The 21,056-nt window shown below is 38.9% G+C and overlaps 3 protein-coding genes across 5 annotated transcripts; all 3 read left to right on the top strand.

Annotated features, from left to right (window-relative positions):
* The first annotated feature begins 957 nt into the window (after window positions 1-957).
* On the top strand, window positions 958-1,329 carry LOC103404211 (probable esterase KAI2). The gene has a single exon (XM_029098314.1). It carries the CDS (start codon window positions 958-960, stop codon window positions 1,327-1,329), a length of 372 nt encoding a protein of 123 aa, XP_028954147.1.
* A 5,081-nt stretch (window positions 1,330-6,410) lies between these two features.
* On the top strand, window positions 6,411-8,134 carry LOC103403776 (probable esterase KAI2). The gene is made up of 2 exons (XM_008342611.4): window positions 6,411-7,002; window positions 7,492-8,134. Exons 1-2 carry the CDS (start codon window positions 6,554-6,556, stop codon window positions 7,934-7,936), a joined length of 894 nt encoding a protein of 297 aa, XP_008340833.2. The 5' UTR covers window positions 6,411-6,553; the 3' UTR covers window positions 7,937-8,134.
* Window positions 8,135-9,295: 1,161 nt separating this feature from the next.
* Window positions 9,296-20,247, top strand: LOC103403765 (suppressor of RPS4-RLD 1-like). 3 transcript variants are annotated; one of them, XR_011577566.1, is made up of 25 exons: window positions 9,307-9,584; window positions 9,704-9,813; window positions 10,598-11,250; window positions 11,372-11,416; window positions 11,641-11,742; window positions 11,826-11,906; window positions 12,094-12,160; window positions 12,603-12,703; window positions 12,824-12,931; window positions 13,281-13,351; window positions 13,491-13,547; window positions 14,133-14,241; window positions 14,325-14,405; window positions 14,696-14,782; window positions 15,655-15,861; window positions 16,712-17,049; window positions 17,147-17,233; window positions 17,320-17,419; window positions 17,621-17,712; window positions 17,796-17,834; window positions 17,938-18,028; window positions 18,990-19,087; window positions 19,185-19,494; window positions 19,578-19,623; window positions 19,973-20,247. XR_011577566.1 is itself a non-coding variant. In XM_008342598.4 (24 exons), exons 1-23 carry the CDS (start codon window positions 9,463-9,465, stop codon window positions 19,471-19,473), a joined length of 3,135 nt encoding a protein of 1,044 aa, XP_008340820.3. In that variant the 5' UTR covers window positions 9,296-9,462; the 3' UTR covers window positions 19,474-19,494; window positions 19,973-20,247. The 3 variants fall into 3 exon arrangements, 1 of the variants encoding a protein (XP_008340820.3); XM_008342598.4 differs by lacking the exon at window positions 19,578-19,623 and having other exon boundaries at window positions 9,296-9,584; XR_011577565.1 differs by having other exon boundaries at window positions 19,185-19,623.
* The last annotated feature ends 809 nt before the right edge of the window (window positions 20,248-21,056 follow it).

Genomic DNA, 21,056 nt, shown 5'->3' with positions numbered 1-21,056 from the left:
ATTATATGGTGCATGATTCTTCGATAAAAGAATCAAACTCACCAAAACTTAGTCTAAACAAGCCTAATCAATATGTATATCGGCACCAAACCATCTTTGAATTTAGCGGTTGTTGTTCTTTACTTTATTAGATGAGGTCTCGGGTCTAACTCGAGTGCAAGTACAACACATATTTATAGTGAGTTTGATAATCCAATATCTAGTTATGACTAGTCTCGTAGCTTAACTTAGTTATACAACTAAAATGGTCATAAATCGATATTTAAGTGATACAGCTGCCTATTAATCAATTAAGCTCACCATCTTCATGCCTTCAACCACATTTTTATTTCAACATATTAATCAATTTGTTTTTTCATTTAAGAAAGACGAACCTAAGATTTTGACTCTCAAACTCTATCCTCAAGTATGAGTCTACGATGGTCAATAAAAAAAGGTATGACTTTGGCAGAAGGTAGACTAATATGAATTGGGAACACTAAATTCGTTGTTTGTCAACCTTATAACATGGTGTTATGTGTTTTAATTTTTTTTACATTTGAATTTTTGGTAAAAAAATGGTTATAAAAAAAAAAACAAAAGCATCGGTCTTCTCAACGAGAGAAGGGCATCAAATTTTTTTATAGCCATGAAGAAATTCAAGTATGAACAGATTAAAATGCCATAAATTCAAGTGTTTTTAACTTACGTCACAAGAAAAGATTAAAACGCCACCACGTTAACGTCCTTGTTTCATGTCAATTCTCCTAGGCTACAACTAGCGTTCTTATATTTGTCCTAAATCGATGGTCTTGTGTATATAACTCCATAAAATACAGAAAGCTCCAGTACACCAACAGTAACTGATCAGTACCCCCCTGATCATATCACCAGGATTCTTATATATGTAGTGCCAGTTATTACTTGTCAACCAAACCAACAAGTAACAGAGGGAGCAAGAAGAAAGAGAGAGGCGCAATGGGAATAGTGGAAGAAGCTTACAACGTGGGGGTCGTAGGGTCGGGTCAGCAAGTCCTAGTCCTGGCCCACGGCATTGGCACCGATCAGTCCATCTGGAAATACCTCGTCCCCCACCTCGTCGACGACAACCGCGTCATTATGTACGACAACATGGGCGCCGGAACCACCAACCCTGAATACTTCGACTTCGAGCGCTACTCCACCCTCGAAGGCTACACCTACGACCTTCTCGCCATTCTTGAGGAGCTCCACGTCAAGTCATGCATCTTCGTCGGCCATTCCTCCTCCGCCATGGTCGGCGCCATCGCCGCAGTCACCCGACCCGACCTCTTCACCAAGCTAATCATGATCGCCGCCTCCCCTAGGTAAACCTACATCGTCGTCTAATTACTCCATTTAATTAGGAACTAATCAAAGTCAATTATTATATTCTGAAATTCAACTCAGTCCCACAATCCCAAATTTACCTCTCCAATAAGATATAAGTTTAATTTTTGTGATTTGGAGAGTTTAAAGCTCGGCCACTTCCAACAAAGTAGAGACTGAGGCCGTTCAAAATTTATTCGAGCAAATCCATCAATTTGATTACCTAATTAAGTCAATTGTCACTAATTTTCTACAATTTCACCTTTTTCGTTTGTTTTTTATGTGAGAAATTTTTTGTTAAATTAGTACATGTATGCTCAACGTGGATCCATCCATCTAGTTGAATAAGTAAATCTTCGAATTTTACCTTTTTGATTAATATAGACTCCGTACGCACCTCAAGTAGGGTTGGATAAGAGTTCGAAGGAGAAATTTTGGGAAGACCTTGGAGACTTGGTGCAAGGAATTGCTCAGACGGAGAAGTTATTTATAGGAGGAGATTTAAATGGACACGTGGGCAGGGAGACAGGCAACTATGGAGGTTTCCATGGTGGCCATGGTTTTGGGGAGAGAAACGAGGATGGGGAAGCTATCTTGGATTTTGCAATGGCATATGATCTCTTCTTAGCCAACACCTTCTTTAAGAAGAGAGAAGAACATGTGATCACCTACAAGAGTGGGTCGTCAAAAACACAAATAGATTTTCTCCTAATGAGGAAAGGAGATCGTATAACTTGTAAGGATTGCAAAGTTATACCAGGAGAGAGCGTGGCTAATCAACATCGCTTGTTGGTGATGGATGTACATATCAAAAGAGTGAGACAAAAGAACAAAACTTGGAAGTGCCCAAGGACTAGATGGTGGAATCTAAAAGAAGAAAAACAAGTCATTTTCAAAGAGAAAGTAATCACCCAGTGTGTGTGGGATAGAGAGAGGGAAGCTAGCCAAATGTGGGATTCCATGGCTAGTTGTATTCGAAAAGTAGCAAAAGAGGTATTAGGAGAGTCCAAAGGTTTTGCCCCACACCAAAAGGAATCTTGGTGGTGGAATGAGGAGGTACAAACAAAGGTGAAGGCTAAGAAGGAATGTTGTAAAGCCTTATACAAGGATAGGACCGATGAAAATGGTGAAAGGTATAGAAAAGCGAAGCAAGAAGCGAAGAAAGCTGTGAGAGAAGCTAAGTTAGCGGCTTATGACGATATGTATAAGCGACTAGATACCAAAGAAGGAGAGTTGGATATCTATAAATTAGCTAGAGCAAGGGAAAAGAAGACAAAGGACCTAAACCAAGTGAGGTGCATCAAGGATGAGGATGGAAAGGTTCTTGCTACAGAGAACGCGGTTAAAGACAGATGGAAAGGTTATTTTCATAATCTTTTCAATGAAGGACATGAAAGGAGTGCTTCTTTAGGGGAGTTGAGTAACTCAGAAGAGTGTAGAAACTACTCTTTTTATCGTAGAATCCGGAAGGAATAAGTGGTTGTAGCTTTGAAGAAGATGAAGCATAGAAAAGCAGTAGGCCCAGACGATATACCAATCGAAGTGTGGAAAGTTTTGGGAGAGACAGGTATAACATGGCTCACTGACCTTTTCAATAGGATTTTGAAAACGAAGAAGATGCCAAATGAGTGGCGAACGAGCACTTTGGTGCCTATCTACAAGAATAAGGGTGACGTACAAAATTGCATGAACTATAGGGGTATTAAGCTAATGAGTCATACAATGAAGCTCTGGGAGAGAGTCATTGAGCATAGATTGAGGCAAGAGACACGGGTTTCGGACAACCAATTTGGGTTCATGCCAGGGCGCTCAACCATGGAGGCAATCTATCTCTTACGAAGATTGATGGAAAGATATAGAGATGGGAAAAAGGATTTACACATGGTCTTTATAGATTTGGAAAAAGCGTATGATAGGGTCCCAAGAGACATTCTTTGGAGGATTTTAGAGAAGAAAGGAGTACGAGTAGCATATATCCAAGCTATAAAGGATATGTATGAAGGAGCAAAGACTGCCGTAAGAACTCATGAAGGACAAACCGAAAGCTTTCCCATAACTGTAGGATTACATCAAGGCTCATCCGTAAGTCCTTACCTTTTTGCGTTGGTAATGGATGAGTTAACAGGACATATTCAAGATGATATTCCTTGGTGTATGCTTTTCGCAGACGATATAGTGTTGATAGATGAAACTCAGGAAGGGGTAAATGCAAAGCTTAACCTTTGGAGAGAAGTGTTGGAATCTAAAGGTCTTCGCCTAAGCCGATCAAAGACAGAATATATGGAGTGCAAGTTCAGTGCAAATGGAGGCCAAAACGAGGTAGGGGTGAGGATCGGAGATCAAGAAATACCAAAGAGCGACCGTTTTCGTTACCTAGGATCTATCTTGCAAAAGAACGGAGAATTAGATGGAGATCTCAACCATAGAATACAAGCTGGATGGATGAAGTGGAAGAGTGCATCCGGCGTGTTGTGTGACCGCCGTATGCCACTGAAGCTCAAGGGAAAATTTTATAGGACGGCAATAAGGCCAACGATGCTGTATGGCACAGAATGTTGGGCGGTGAAGCATCAACACATACACAAAATGGGTGTAGCGGAGATGAGGATGCTTCGTTGGATGTGTGGGCACACGAGAAAGGATAAGATTAAGAATGAGGATATCCGGGGTAAAGTAGGAGTAGCCGAAATTGAAGGCAAGATGAGAGAAAATCGGTTACGGTGGTTTGGACATGTGCAACGAAGGCCTACTGACGCTCCGATTAGAAGATGCGACTATGGGACAGAGGTTCAGGGCCGAAGGGGTAGAGGAAGACCTAGGAAAACTTTGGAAGAGACTCTAAGAAAAGACTTAGAGTACTTGGATCTAACGAAGGACATGACACAGGACCGAGCACAATGGCGTTCTAAGATTCATATAGCCGATCCCACTCAGTGACTTGGATTTTCCAAGTCTCCAATCGAGAAGTTTTCCTCACTCGGGAAATTAAAGGAACACTACCCCAACCTACATGCTCCACTCAGAAAGCTTCAACATACAAGCTTCAACAAAAGAAAATTCAAAGAACTTAGCGAAGAAGGTTTTGGTGTATTTAACACAATACGTTGAAATGAAGGAAAACTTATTTATTGATATCCCCGATAAGCTACAAATGTGTACATATACATGAGTCAAAATAAACAAACAAGAGGGAGCCTTCACAAGGGTTGCTTAGGAGAAGTCTCAGCAGTCGGTAGAGCCCCAGAAAGAGAAGGCACCGGAGGGGGATCATTCGGAACCTCAGTACTGGACAGAACCCTAGAAGGAGGAGGCATCAGAGGTTGATTATTTGGAGCTTCATTACGCGGTACAGCCCCAGAAGACGAAGGCAATAAATGCCTTTGGAACAAACCCACAAATCTCTGATGATCAAGTAAAACCTGACCATCAGTTTCCTTCATCTGGTCAAGCTTCCTCTTCATGTTTGTAGCATAGTCATGTGCGAGCCGGTGCAACTGTTTATTCTCATGCTTGAGCCCTCTAATCTCCTGTTTGAGACTCATCACCTCAGCCGCCAATGATTCAACTTGGCGGGTTCGAGCAAATAGGCGTTGGGCCATATTAGACACAGAACCTGCACACTGAACACTGAGAGCCAGCGAATCCTTAACAGCTAACTCATCAGACCGTTTGGAAAGTAGTCTGTTATCTTTGGGAGTGAGAAGGTTCATGGCCAATACCGCAGCGGTCATATCATTCTTCATCACGGAATCCCCAACGGTAAGAGGACCAGTAGGGGAGACGAATGATGGGCGCCATATGTTGTCTGGAGAAGGCGGGGCTGCCTCTTCAACAAGGTTCAAGTCAAAACGACGGTCGGAGGGGCCAGACATTTTCAAAGGTGTTGAAGAGAGAAGAGGTTGGACAAATCAAGATCTTAGAAGTGCAAGAATGGAGCTTCTACTGGTGGAGATTCAAGTGTGCTTTGGAACTTAATGCCAGCCCCTATAAAAATCTGCACTCGACGGATCTTCAGAAATCGAAGAGGCGCCTGCTCAGAAATCGAAGAGGCGTTTGCTTTCTCAAAAGCTGGGCTGCTTAGAGACCACGAGGGTTGATCTCAGAAATCGAAGAGGCGTTTGCTTTCTCAAAAATTAGGCTGCTCAAAGACCACGAAGGCCGATCTCAGAAATCGAAGAGGCGCTCGCTTTCTCAAAAGCTGGGCTCCTCAGAGACCACGAGGGCCGATCTCAGAAATCGAAGAGGCACCTACTTTTCCAGCCTTGTCAGCACCTGTCACACGCACACTCAGCTTTGCGGAAATTATGGGCATTCTGTCGAAGACTTCTGAGGAAGTAGAAAACACATGAATCTTATTGTTCAATCACCCACTTCCCACACGCAACACTAGCTCATGGGTACCACAGATAACTTTGCCAAAGTTCTCTGCCAAAATTGAGCACGTAAAGCTTGCAGCTCCCACTACATCGCTCTGACCAAGAAAGGTAAAAGAATAGCAAAGAAACATACTAAAAAATAATTTTATTTTTAATTTCAGATAGAATTTTTAACTAATCTCAGAACGCGACATGTTATTATCCGGAAGTACTTTGTGGGTATATTTTAACACATAAACTTACAAAAACACACCAAATAATTTTTTTTGTTTGAATTTTTTAATAATTTGTTATAATTTTATTAACTTAATTAATCTGGACCATTGGATTACAAAAATAAAATAAAATCCAATGGTCCAGAGTGTTTAAGTCGTCTAGCCGTTGGGCCCAAAAATATAGCCGTTGAAAATCCAATTGTTGAGGAAGAGCCACTTAGCCCCTAATTCGGAGCCACTTAGTGCACCTGCATGTGGGCCCACCCTTGAAATCCTGTCGAGGGAGGCGCCCTTACTTGCAGTGAATTGCACACGCTTGGGGCAAAATAATCAAAATCATGGTTGATGCCACCGTGATGTCAGCTTGACGTTACCGTGACGTCGGCTTAACGATACTCCACCTAGTCACAGGCCAGGCGATTAGGGACTGGGGGCTGTGTCGAGCTCCCCTGGAGCCCAGGCTATTAGGAAGGGATGAACCATTTTTGGGGGTTGGGGGATTGGATTGCCCAATAGCTTAGGAGTTTTGTCAAAAGACTCGGGTGAAAACAGTCAATAGAACACACAGAAAGCTCCAGTACACCAGCAGTAGCTGATTAGTACTCCCCCCACTGATCTTATCACCAGGGTTCTTATATGTGGTGCCAGTTGGGACCTGTCAGCCAAACTAACCAACAATCAAGCAACAGAAAGCGGAAGAAGAGACAGAGAGCCGCAATGGGAATAGTGGAAGAAGCTCACAACGTGCGCGTCTTAGGGTCGGGTCAGCAAGTCCTAGTCCTGGCCCACGGCTTCGGCACCGATCAGTCGGTCTGGAAGCACCTCGTCCCCCACCTCGTCGACGACTACCGCGTCATTATGTACGACAACATGGGCGCTGGAACCACCAACCCTGAATACTTCGACTTCGAGCGCTACTCCACCCTCGAAGGCTACGCCTACGACCTCCTCGCCATTCTCGAGGAGCTCCGCGTCGGGTCATGCATATTCGTCGGCCACTCCGTCTCAGGCATGATCGGAGCCATAGCCGCCATCACCCGACCGGACCTCTTCACCAAGCTCGTCATGATCGCCGCCTCCCCTAGGTAAATATCGTCGTCTAATTAATCCAATTAATTAGGAACTAAACGAAGTCAATTATTATAGAATTCAGCTCAAGTCCCACAAACCCAATTACTTAATCATCCTAAATTTACCTTTGCCAATAAGATATTAGTTTTTTATTTTTGTGATTTGGAGAGTTTTGAAGTTCGACCTCTCCCCACTTTGTCCAACAAAGTGGAGACTGATTTGTTCGAAACTTTGTTCGAGAGGATCCATCAATTATTAACTAATTTCTCCAATTTTACCTTCTTATGTGATATATATTTGTTTTTGTTAAACTAGTTCATGTCTGTTCAAATAATTGATTAATTAATTTAATAGTTATACAATTAAGCTGAAGTCCCACAACTACCTTTTGATTAGTATATTGGCTCTCCAATCCAATCTTTCTCAATCATTGTTATGTTATTTAATTACACTTTCTAAACACAATTAACAATTCAACTAATTAAAATGAAACATTTTTATAGGTATCTCAACGACGTGGACTACTACGGAGGATTCGAGCAAGAAGAGTTGGAGCAACTATTCGAGGCGATCCGGTCCAACTACAAGGCATGGTGCTCCGGATTTGCGCCGCTGGCGGTGGGCGGCGACATGGACTCGGTGGCGGTCCAGGAGTTCAGCCGGACCGTATTCAACATGCGGCCGGACATTGCCCTTAGCGTGGCACAAACCATATTCCAAAGCGACCTGAGACAAATGCTTGGGTTGATCACGGTGCCATGTCACATATTACAGAGTGTAAAAGACCTTGCTGTCCCTGTGGTTGTGTCCGAGTATTTGCACCAGAATCTTGGCGGCCAGTCGATCGTCGAGGTCATGTCGTCAGACGGTCATCTTCCGCAACTGAGCTCGCCGGAGATTGTGAATCCGGTGCTGCTCAGGCACATCAGATATGACATAGCCGTGTAATTGTAATAACTTTTCAAAGCGTAATTGGCATAATTAAAGTCAACTGATTATGTAGGTGGGTTGTTAATTTGGGTTTAGGTCTTCGGGTGGAGTGCGACTTGGTGTTTTGATTCGATAATGACATATTCGATAATGACATAATGTAACGTTTTTTGGATCAAAACATACAAGCTTTATTATACAAGCTTTATTATTGAACATGTACTTTCATCGTCAGTGAATTTGTTACATGTAAATTGTGCTTCTACGCATCTCCAAAAATCATTGTCTTTGTTGGCTGTTGGTTCGACTTCTAAGTTATGTGGATAATTTGTGATGCGATCGGACACATGGACAACGTCATAACAAGGAATGGAAGTTAATGTTCCACATCTCCCACTTTGTACCATGGAAGTATGAAAGCTTGTTCCCAAGGAGCCATGCATGGTATATAGCATGTTGTCATTCCTTTGCTGATCTGTGGATGTCCACATTCATTGTAGTCAAAACATGCATATTTTGGGAACAAAATTACATGTTTACTGTCACACATGACATGTCTCGATCTAATAATGCAATTTCTTAACCACGAGCTGGTGGCTCAATGATAAATGACGGATTACGAAGTTTCCTTCAAACTAAAAATTGGAGGTCTTGGGTGTGAAACCCGCTGCTGGTGTGGAAACCAGGCTTGTGGCCAGGGGGAAGCTGAAATGCCCTTGTGAGTCTTCTCGGCCCCCGGAAGGGGTGGATCACCGTGATTTGCCACCAATTGTAATCCTTTTAAGGAAAAAAAATAATGCAATTTCCTGTAAGAAAACTTACACATAATATTGTATTATTGGACTGGAGCGTCAGGTGACAATAAACATGTTTGATGCAAGTCATTCTCCTATTTTACAATTAGAGCATAAGTCATCGAGTAAAGGTATATTCCAACCTAACCTTAGCAAACGATCGCATAAAAGTTCTGAAGGCCAGTTTAGTATTGTAGTAGTTTTTTCATAAACTGCTTTTGATGTACTTCGAAAATAATAAGTTTTGGAGTATAAATGGTAAGTGTTTAGTAAAAAGTTGCATCATATCGTTCGGTAAATTTTAATATAAATCTGTTGTATTTTCTTGTGATAACTAAAATGGGCCTGAGAAAAACAGTCCAAAGTACATACGAACCCAAATTAAATCAGGCCCATCCAACATGAACAAGGTTTGTGGGTTCGCAACTTTACCGGGTCGATACCGTACAAAATGTCAAACAAAGTGCCAAACCACAACCGATCATGTCAAATCTTGAAACACGTGCGACCCGCACGTGTAGGCACACACTCCCATCCACAGCCATTCCTCTCTTTCCTCCCCCCTTCGCAGTTTTCAACTTTTACTTTTTCCATATTCCCAATTTTACCCCTATTCCTCTTTAACCCCTCCTCTTGCTGGAGCCGTTGAAGCGAAGAAAGGAACACACGGCACAGACACACACAAGCGAGAAAACTCGAGACTTTCACAGACCCCGCGCCATCCCGATCCCTCACTCCGGCGACTCAGAAATGACGGCCGCCATCGCCGAGAGGGCGGAGCTCGCCAAGCTCTGCAGCTCACGTGACTGGTCCAAGGCCATCCGAGTCCTCGACTCCCTCCTCTCCCAGTCCTCTTCCATCCAAGATATCTGGTCCGCCGCTCTCTCCATATCTCTCTCACTCGCTCGTTCGATTTCTACTGATCTTCAATTTGTTAATCGAATTGTGTTCTGATCGATTTTGTGTGGCTGTGAATGTTGGTGTATTGCAGCAACAGAGCTTTCTGTTACAGCCAATTGGAGCTCCACAAGCACGTGATTAAGGACTGCGATAGGGCGCTTCAGCTGGATTCCGCGCTTCTTCAAGCTTACATCCTCAAAGGTTTTCCTCCGATCATTTTCCTCGAATTCGAGCTCTTATTTGACTTGGAATGTTTATATCGTTTTTTTTTAACTTAGGATTATTAGAGTAATTAGCTGATGATTATAGCTTAACTGTGCAACTGTTTAGTTACTCGTAATTAGAGATTCCGGATGGATTTTATGTAGTCTTAATTTGAATTTTAGGTGTATGGAATATGGGATTAAGTGAGTGGTTAGTTGATGCAGAGTGAAAAGTTCATAGAATTTGTAAGCATGATATTAAGGAATCACAATTGCATTGTTTAGATGACTTGCGGTGTTGATTGTAGCGGTCCTTGTATATAGAATTTTTTTTTTTTGTTAATCTAAAAGTTACTTCAAAATGCTTTAATGAATGTTCTGTCGGAAATTGGAACTTGAATTTTATGTATTTTTATAGTTAGTTATTCAAATAATTAGGAGCTTACTCCCCGTCATTGTATACGAAAATACATTTAATAGAAAGTATTGAATTATTTATATATGTATATCATTGTATACGAAAATACATTTAACAGAAAGTATTGTATATATATATGTATGTATGTATGTATGTATGTATTTGTATGTACACACTCATGCTCTCTCCGAAACAGCACATTTATAATTGACCTAAAATTCCATTATGTTAGAATCATATGGCTCTTTACATGCATAATTGTGCACTCACAGTGTGCACTTAGTTGATGCTTTTTTTTATTCGACATGAAGTACTCTTGGGTCTCAGGCATTTTGTGATCTTAGAATTGGTTTTTGTTGTCTAGGTCGTGCATTTTCTGCTTTGGGAAGGAAAGAGGATGCTCTTTTGGTTTGGGAGCAAGGCTATGAACATGCCTTCCGTCAGTCTACAGATTTGAAGCAGTTGCTAGAACTGGAAGAGCTTTTAACAATTGCAAAGAAGGACAAAAGTAATGGATATGAAAACCAAGCAAAAGACTCAACATCATCTAACCTTGCATCCGAAGCAAGACTGCATGTTAATGGGAAATCTAGTGAAACTTATAAGAATGACAATAAATTAAGTGGTGAATCAGAGTTATGCAGTGAATCAACGGTTACCTCAGAGGTCCATAGAAAGTCTAATGGTAATTTTGTTGCATTGAAGGGAATTGGTGATAAAGCCGGAGGGAGTAAGAAGTTTGATAGCCAAATGAATGGGAATCATGATAGTCATGATAAATTAAGTTCTGAATCATGCAAAGACTTAAGTGATACATGCAGTAAATTACCTATGATTTGTAGCAAGTCAAGTGATTTAATAGAAACTCCTCCCACACCCCCTAAACTAAGTAGTAAATCTGATATACGTCATGAAATTGGCGAGGAGTCCAAGAAAAATAAAAAGTTCTCCGTTGCTAGACTTTCAAAGACCAAGTCAATAAGTGTGGATTTTCGACTATCAAGGGGTATAGCAGAGGTATGTTATAATGCTTTATTTGGTAACGGTTTTTCTGTTTGAGCACAGTTATTGTTTATGTTGAGGTTCCAGTGGTTTAAACCTTATATTCTGTGTAACATATAGTGTAACTCTTTTACAGGTTAATGAAGGGAAGTATGCTCATGCCATATCAATATTTGACCAGGTAAAGCTTCACTCCATGCGAGTCATCCTAAACATTTTCTGGCAATTTCAGTTTGCCTGCCCATCTATACTTTTCCTTGCTTTTCTTTGACTTCCATTTGTATTCTTTTCCCTTCTTCTTTTTTGGTGTGCGGATAGGGAACAACAGGGCTAGAGGGTCATTGTTTTATGGGCCAATTAGCAAGTTTTATGAGCATTTGCATTTTTGTATAATTATATGCACAGATATTGAAGGAGGATCCTAACTATCCAGAGGCACTAATAGGGAGAGGGACAGCCTATGCTTTCCAACGGGAACTTGAGGCTGCGATAGCTGATTTTACAAAGGTATTTGACTAAGTAATATCTGACAGAAGAATAAAAATAGTTTGGCTTCACATGCAAGTAGTTGATCTGATTATGTTGTTCAGGCCATGGAATCAAATCCATCAGCTTGTGAGGCATGGAAACGGAGAGGGCAAGCACGAGCTGCCATGGGAGAATTTGTTGAGGTGTTTATGCTACCTTAGTCTTTCCATGTAACCATATCGTCTTTGAATTTAACTAATGAAAATTTTGGTCGTGGTCGTACACTGTTCCTTTGACTTAATTATTGGTAAAATAATAGAAAAATATCTAGTTTTTTGTTATGACAAGAACTGCCATGCATATTTCATGTACTGTTCCCTCATATTCCAGGCCATTGAAGATTTGTCCAAGGCATTAGAGTTTGAACCAAATTCAGCTGACATTTTGCACGAAAGGGGTAACTAGCTCAAACCCCCATATCTTTTCATTAATCATCATATCTTAGGACTCAGTTTCAAATGCTCTAATATAATGCCTTCATCTTTTATATGAACAAAATGATATTGTATTACAGGAATTTCAGTATTTCGTTTTGTCTTTTTTGATGCATTAAGTGCTGTTAAGATGTTAAGAATGATGCAGGCAAACAATTTTCTAGAGACATTGATAGTCTAATAACTGACAAGCTTGATATTGAAGATTGTGAGGTCTTCAGTTATATTAAATGATAATTTATATGCAAGTGATAGAGACTATTGCATGATAACCTCAATACTATGACACAATAGCCATTAGAACTGCACATATTGGGAAATCTATTCACTGTATTTTTATTAGTAGCCAAAAAGAACGAATTTTTTTATAGACAGATAATGACAGTAGCATTGTAATTTTTGCAGGAATTGCCAACTTCAAGTTCAAGGACTTCTACACTGCCATTGAAGATCTATCTGCATGCGTGAAACTTGACAAGGATAATACATCTGCTTACACATATTTGGTGAGTCTTCCAAGATTCAGTTTCCTGTTGATTCTGTTGTCTAGTGATTGTTCACGCTGTTTACCCTGGAATATATCTTGTACTATTTAGTCTTGACTAAATTGTAATTGGCTTCCCTAGGGTTTGGCATTGTCTTCTATCGGTGAATATAAAAAAGCTGAGGAGGCACATTTGAAAGCAATTCAGCTGGATCAGAATTTTCTTGAGGCATGGGTGCAGCTAACCCAGGTATCCATGAGAAATTTCTTTGTTTACCAAGGCCAAATGCATTTCCATCAAGGTTTGAGAAAGCTTTGTGCCTAGTTCATTTCATTGGTTATCCTCAATTCCAATGGCATCATTCATAGTGAAAAGCAGAATCTCATGGAATCAATATGGGACAATTTTTCTATGACGACATAGTACTCATAGTAAACTAGAATCTAAAGAATAGGTTCATAACTGATGCTTTGTAGCAGTTTATTAGTTCACTCCTAATTACTCATAGAGTCAATAGGACTTGCCATTTTGGTTGATACATATCAAACAGTTAGAACTTATAACGAATATTGTTCTTCTGTCATGTCGGTTATTCCAGTTCTATCAAGATATGGCAAACCCAACCAAGGCTTTGGAATGTCTGCAGAAAGCTCTACAAATTGATGGAAGGTGAGCATTTTCTGTCTGAACTAAGCCATCCATGTTTGTAATGTTTATGATGATCTTCAGGTGCTTGGTGTTAACATTGGAGATATATATATATATATATTTTTTTTTTTTTCTTTGTTTTTTTGTCTAAATCTGAAAGGTTTGCCAAAGCATATCATTTGCGTGGACTCCTGCTTCATGGGATGGGAGAACACAGGTGCGTTCTACCAAATCATATATTTGGATTCAGTGGTTGACTGATGTAACCATTAACCATATTACTCCTAACATGTTTGCATGATCTTCTGAAGAATAAATGATTTTTGGATATTACCTTTGTTTTTTTATCATATTTAGATTTAGTAATTTGTGATCATCAATTGCAAGGATGATATGTTTTTTGTGATACAACAATCCACTTAAGCACTGATCATATATAGATTTAGTAATTTGTGATCCTCAGTTGCAAGAACGATATTTTTTTTTTTTTTTTGTGATACAACAATCCAATTAGGCACTACAATAGTCCACAAGCACAATAGCCTTTATTGATTTTTATTATTTTTTATTTTTTTATTTTTTTGTGGTGGGGTGCTATACTCTTGGTTTTCTAGTCTCCATACATATTGGGTGTAGTTAGTATTATATTAAGGATGATGACATTTGACGATATTGATAGATGAAAAAGTTGCTAATGTCGCTTGGAGATGCCTGACTGAATTTGTGGTATCATGTTAGTGAAATGCAGCATGGTGCTATTTTTGAAATAGTCTGTAATTTATTGCTGAATTCTATCCTGCAGCAAGGCTATTAAGGATTTGTCAACTGGGTTGAGCATTGAGGGTGCCAATATTGAGTGCTTGTATTTGCGGGCATCCTGCTACCATGCCCTTGGAGAATATGGACATGCGGTATTAGAAGTTATTTTTTTGGTTGGTTGGGTTTGGAATATCAGCTACATATTTTTCATATTTCAGTTATATATTGATCACAGGTCAAGGACTACGATGCTGTGCTTGATTTGGAGCTAGACTCTATGGAGAAGTTTGTGTTGCAATGCCTTGCTTTTTATCAGGTTTAATTTATCCGGAGTAATATGCCTAACTCTTGGTGTGCAGTTCCATGTTCTAGCATATGTCTTTAATAAACCTTTGACACTTTGCTCCATCCCGCATTTTATTTGATTTTGTCAAACATATTGAATGAAACATTAGTATCCCTTTCATGAGTGAAAACTTATGCATGACAAATCACAAGGACATCACACAAGGGGAACTGATGAATGACAATGTCCTGATTTGAACTCAAACTAGTCATTGCTTATATGTTAAAACGCTTAACTTTGTTATTTTGTTTTGTTTTCAGAAAGAGATTGCTCTATACACAGCATCAAAAATCAACAGTGAATTTTACTGGTTTGATATTGATGGAGATATTGATTCACTTTTCAAGGTATTCTCTCTTGAGAATTTATATTCGATCTTGATTCTCGGTTCGTTGTGATAATATTGCATCACATATCATTCAGCAAGTGCATGCCTCTCAAATCAGAAACTTTACATTGTTTGGCACAGTTATACCTGAATAAATGCATATTGACATATTGTAAATAATTACACAAAAGGCATCAAGTATAAAATGACATCTGAGAAATATAAAATTTACACAGGAAGCTATTCCCTTATCTCTTTTAGCTGACAAATTGTGAAATTGAAGCTGAAATTTGAAACTTTCAAGATGTAATATTTTCCACTTCAAAGAGGCTAAATATAACCATGCTAAAGTTATTAAATTATTACTTCAAAAAGGGAACTCTAACTGTGACTTTAATGGCACGTTTGGATTAGGGACTTTAAAGTAACATGGATCTTGGGCTATATTTGGTAGGATGCACTGCAACAATTAGATAAGAGGAAGAAAATAACTAGGTGCAATACATTTAAGAAAACTTTGAATTTTGAAAGGACACACCTTTCTAGGTGTCATTTGGAAGTTCTTTGTTTAGTCTCTTTGTGATGTGCTAGAAGAAGCTTGATAGTGCTTGAATAGTGCATTGGTAGTCTTCTTGTCCTGATTTTTAACCATTTAGCCTTAAGTTTCTTGGAACTTTAAAGTCCCTCATCCAAACACACTTTAATAGTCATGGCTTTCAAAGAGGACCTAAAAACAACTTCTATTTCTTTTAGCTATAAAATGCAACCATGTTTTCCGAAATAGAGGGTTAAACACAGCCTCTTACAAATCAACATGCAAATGGAACATTAACCAATTTCTCCAAATTCTCCTACGTTATGTTTATTGTGTGTTCAATATCAAATATTCAGGAGTACTGGTGCAAGAGATTGCACCCCAAGAATGTATGCGAAAAGGTCTATCGACAACCTCCCCTGCGTGAATCTTTGAAGAAGGGCAAGGTTCGAAAGCAAGAATTTTCAGTTACAAAGCAGAAGGCTGCTCTTCTGCAAGCTGCGGATTCAATTGGAAGGAAAATCCAATATGATAGTCCTGGCTTCTTACCGAATCGACGTCAGGTGATTTGGATAACTTTGAAGTTTGTCTACAATTATTGTGGCTTCTTAATTGTATTTGTTTCCTGTTTTTCCATTTTCTCTAGTTTCAACTTTTTATCATTTTAAGTAAATGTATTGCCTGAGGAATAGTTGCACCTCTATTTTTCCCACTAAAATTCAACAATCTGGATCAGTTAGATTCAATTGAAGCTGCAGATGTTGCAATGCATTCAAGCCCCATAATCTTTCACCTATCTCATACTTAAGATGAAAATGGCATATCATCTGTTAATAAATTGCTCAGTTGAAAGATTTGCAAAACATTTCACCAGAGGTGCACATCAAGAACGGTTCCACTATTAACTGAAGCATCTTTTACGTGGTCCGTTTATCCGCCTCATTGTCCCAAACAAAAATTGATGAATGAAAGTGCTCATGCTTTTGTTGGGTAATTTGAGACTTTACTTTTGTACTGAACCAATTTAAAGACAAGAATTAACTTTTCTGTTCCAAACAAGTTTTAAAGAAGGAGCTAATATCTGTACTTGACTGTAAAATCTGTTAATTTTGACCTATTGTGTTGGTGTAGACAAGTTAAACTTAAATTCTGCATTTTCCATATTTTTTTTAAGAAGAAAACAGGTAAGCTTTTTCCGCATTGTTTTTTTTGTTACTTTTTTTTTTTTTTCGTTCAGATTGTTATTATTACGTCATAGCTTTTGGCATTCTTCCGTTGACTCATTTTGAGCATTCAACTCTGCATGCATAGAATTTAATGTATTTCATTGTTTGTCTAGTTTTCCATGCCATGAAGTCTTTGAATTAACCAACCAATAATTTTATTAAGTTTCTCATATTCTATGTCTACCAGCATCGTATGGCAGGATTGGCTGCTATTGAGGTTGCTCAAAAGGTTTCAAAAGCATGGCGTTCCTTCCAAGCGGAATGGAAATATTCTAATAATAAAAGCATCTCAAAGTCTGGTAAGCGAGGCCGGAGAAGGGAAAGAGTTAATTTGCCCAGCCAGAATAGAGGTGGTGCTGGTTGTAGTACGAGTAGCTCTTCAGAGACCTCAACCTCATATGGAATTACAGAAGCTAATTCATCTGCACGGTCAATGATGTCATGGCATGAGGTTTATTCGATAGCTGTCAAATGGCGGCAGATTTCTGAGCCATGCGATCCTGTTGTGTGGATTAACAAGCTAAGGTATTCCATCTGATTTCCATTTTAATGATTAAATAAGATGGTCAAATATTCTTCTATGTTGTCTTCTAATGTGAACCTGGATTTCTACACAACTCAGCGAAGAGTTTAATGCTGGATTTGGGTCTCATACACCATTGATCCTAGGCCAAGCAAAAGTTGTTCGCTACTTCCCAAATTTTGAAAGGTGAAGGTCTATAATGGTACCATTTAGTATTGAACTGTTCAAACAATTGCCTTTCCTTGATTGCTCATCACTTGTCAATGTGGCAGAACATTAAATGTCGCCAAGGCTATTATGAAGGAAAGATCTTATGTGTATAGTAAGGTCGATAACCTTATTGATTTATCCAGGGATGGGAAATTGCAAGATGTGAGTTCACCAATGTTATATTTATACTCTTAAAAATCTTATGTTATGACTTGAAGACTACTCTTATCAAATTCATATATAATATTGTCACTTTTAATACGTAATTTCTGTTTGCTTTTCTTTTTCATGTTTAACCCTCATTTAAGAATAATTTCTTTCATATGTAAATAGTTGTTCACTAGTATAGTTATATCCATGCAGATTATGCAAGCAAAATCTTGCGCTGACTTATACAGAGTGGTCGGTGAGGACTTCTGGTTGTCTACTTGGTGCGATAGTACTGCCTTTGAGGGGTAAGATTACATATTGTTAAAATTGATGTCCTTACATTTTAATTCCATGTCACGCCTAATTTCTGACTGGCTACTTATTTCAGGAGGCAACTTGAAGGAACGAGGATTACCCTAGTAAAAATGTAGTCTTTTGCTCCTTGGCTTGCAACTTTCTCTTTTATTTTTTCCACCTTATTTACTTATTTTCGTTTTTCAATTTCTGGATGTATCAAATGTCTATTCCAGGGGGGAGAACAAATATGAATTTGCAATCAGAACACCTTGTACGCCTTCAAGGTGGGATGAATTTGATGCAGAAATGGCGAAGGCATGGGAAGTATGTTACCCTACCCTACACCCTTCTATGCGAGCCAATAAGTTTAACTGTATTTCTGTCCCTTCTTTTGTTTAATAGATATGGGTAATCTAACATGCTAAATCCCTTAAGTTGTTTCCCTGTATCCTTGATACGAGCAATACATTTGTATGGGAAGAACAGATATCACAATGTGAGACATGAGAAGTGCGTCTTACCATCCCCTACCCCTAGTTTTGTATGTATAGCATCTCCGGAGCATTGCGTTGGCCAGTGAAATGCTCATACAAGATCTTGCATAGAGTACATCTGAATTTGATCTAGCTAATCGTACATCCAACCTGTAACGTAGCCTGACTCATGAAACAAAATGTGCTTTGAAGTGTTATACTTCTCTCACTTCTGCAAACTTTGTGAACACTCATTTTTCATATTGCTCAAAACTGATACCTTCCCAGAGTTATTACTTCTTGGATTATGCAAGACTCATAATCCTAGTAATCCCGCATTCCTGATGATATACTTTTTTCATTCCAGACTGCTAACACTACATAAATTAATATATAAACAGAACTATGTACCTGAGTAGCCACCATATATCCTGCTTAAGCAGAACCTTAAGATGCAATCCCACATTTTCTTTCATGAGTGAATCTCCTAACACTACATAAATTAATATATAAACAGAACTATGTACCTGAGTAGCCACCATATATCCTGCTTAAGCAGAACCTTAAGATGCAATCCCACATTTTCTTTCATGAGTGAATCTCTTGGATAGACTGGAGCTTTAGGCTGGTGCCAACGAGCAGAATTTTATAGCTACAGATGCTAAAATATTTGTTTATATTGTTGTTTGCCCTTCACTCGGTGTATCAACAATCCTTGTTGGTGCAATCCTTGATGGTGTTTTTCTTTATTTATTTCAAATTGTTTGGCTGAATGAATAGCTAATGTTCATGTCTCGACTATATATTCGCAGGCTATATGCAACACTTATTGCGGTGAAAATTATGGATCTAATGAATTCACCGTGGTTGAAAAAGTGAGAGATGCGATCTTAAGGATGACATATTACTGGTATATCATTCGACCTTGATGCATACATATGGCATGTGTGTCTTTCCGAAATTATATAGTTCTAAATAAAGAGTACATCCATACGTAATTGTCTCAGGTACAATTTTATGCCTCTTTCAAGAGGCTCTGCTGCTGTGGGGTTTGTTGTTATGCTCGGATTATTTCTTGCTGCTAATATGGAGTTCATAGGAAATATCCCACAAGGTTTACAGGTAGATTGGGAAGCCATTCTGAACTCTGATCCAGACTCGTTTGTTTATTCGATGAAGACTTGGCTATATCCATGTCTGAAGGCAACAACATCCTGGAAAGATCATCCCGATGTGCAATCAACTCTCGCCACAACCGGTTCAGTTGTTGCTGCTCTGAGCACTTATGATGACTGAGTTTCTGAAAGTTCTGAAGAGGTGAGTTCATTGCATCAGTAGATCTAATGAGAATATAGTATACATGTCTGATTGCTCAAAACTAGGGCTCATCTGGTGTCTAGGATTGAAGTGGATTGGACAACCGTCACAACCCCCACTAGATTCAAGGTACGTTGAAGGAAGAAATGAACAAATTGTGGCCAAATTGAAGGTTGAAAATGGATTACTTCTTACGGAAACTCATCCCTTCCACTCCCTCCCAAATTGGCGGGATTGTAAGGGATAAGTTTCCGTCATGTCTAATCCCCTAAAAATGTAAATACCATTCACCAATAACCTTCAGTAATCAATATATCTTAAGAGTTTACGAGCTACCCAATCCAATTCCAATTCAATCCAAGGCACCGAACGATGCCTAATGTTTTGCACATACAAGTATCCAAATGAAGCTCCCACATGTAATATACGCATCATTTGATACGATGTCGTGACCTTCTGAATTTGACCTTTATTGCAGCAAAATGTTGTAAGCGGGAAGATTGTTTGCCTTATTCTTCGGAGAGAGTCAATTTGAGGCAAGATTTCTTCCAATCTTACACCGGCTTATATCATTGTAACGTGTATGCATGTTATACGCTTATTTGATTTGTTGTACAGATCCCTGGGACAATAAGGTTGTAATTTTTATTTTCGTTGCCCCGTCATTTGTTTTTATTTATCACAATAAATTTGCTTTGCAGTTCCAATTCACAATAAATAGTTGTCATGATATACATATTTATTTTCACCTTCTTTTCCCCTTTTGGGACCTTGTTGACCGCATTTCCCTCTGTAGTGTTTCCTCTGTTCTTTTTCCTTTGTTCTTCCCTTTAAGTGAAAGATCTTAGGTTCGATTCTTGTCAAAGATGAATTCGAACTACATTATTGTCAGTTCATTGTGAGGTTAAGCTTATTTTCTCACCCCATTGCTTGTTCAAAAAAAAAAATAAATAAATACTTACACCATTGAGGGTTCGAAGTTAGCGTCAAAAAGGGTCACGAGTTTCCAATTCTTGTCTAAAAGGGTCATGAGGTCTCATGAAAAAATGACCGATTGTGAAAAACGAAACACCTATAGGGTATCATCTTTTTAATAGAGGTAGGGTCTGTCGGGGTTTCATTTTTATTAAAAAGATGATACAAATAAATAGTAAGAATAGTATTTTTGATATCAAATTGATTTGGGAAATGCTCTCAAGTATTCACTTACGGTAACGATGTTCTCAAATAACGCTATACCGTAGCAATTAGCAAATAGTCCCTTATAACACTGGTATTGATATAATGTCGATATCATATAGTCCATATAGTCTTTGAAATCAATCGATTTGTTCCAGATAATTATGTTCTTTCTTGAATCAGGTTTTGTATGCCATGTGTAATTAAGAAAAATTTTATTTGGATCCATATAACTTCTCTCTACACCCAACTTAAACTTTAAATGTGAATTTTTTTTTTCCTATTGCATAATTACCATCAAGTACAAATATAATTAACAATAAAACTAATATTTATCAATAAACCCACTCCCAGAAATTAAACCCTACCATCATACAATGTTT

Source organism: Malus domestica, chromosome 02 (assembly GCF_042453785.1).
Source record: "Malus domestica chromosome 02, GDT2T_hap1".
Taxonomy (NCBI): Eukaryota; Viridiplantae; Streptophyta; class Magnoliopsida; order Rosales; family Rosaceae; genus Malus; species Malus domestica.
Note: the sequence above shows the minus strand (reverse complement) of the source record. Positions and strands in the feature narration are given on the sequence as shown.

Coding starts and splice junctions, on each gene's coding strand:
- LOC103404211 (XM_029098314.1), top strand. CDS start 958: ATGGGAATAGTGGAAGAAGCTTACAACGTGGGGGTCGTAGGGTCGGGT.
- LOC103403776 (XM_008342611.4), top strand. CDS start 6,554: ATGTGGTGCCAGTTGGGACCTGTCAGCCAAACTAACCAACAATCAAGC. Junction 7,003..7,491: donor ATGATCGCCGCCTCCCCTAG/GTAAATATCGTC, acceptor ACATTTTTATAG/GTATCTCAACGACGTGGACT.
- LOC103403765 (XM_008342598.4), top strand. CDS start 9,463: ATGACGGCCGCCATCGCCGAGAGGGCGGAGCTCGCCAAGCTCTGCAGC. Junction 12,704..12,823: donor CATCTGCTTACACATATTTG/GTGAGTCTTCCA, acceptor TGGCTTCCCTAG/GGTTTGGCATTGTCTTCTAT. Junction 17,713..17,795: donor GATAGTACTGCCTTTGAGGG/GTAAGATTACAT, acceptor TACTTATTTCAG/GAGGCAACTTGAAGGAACGA.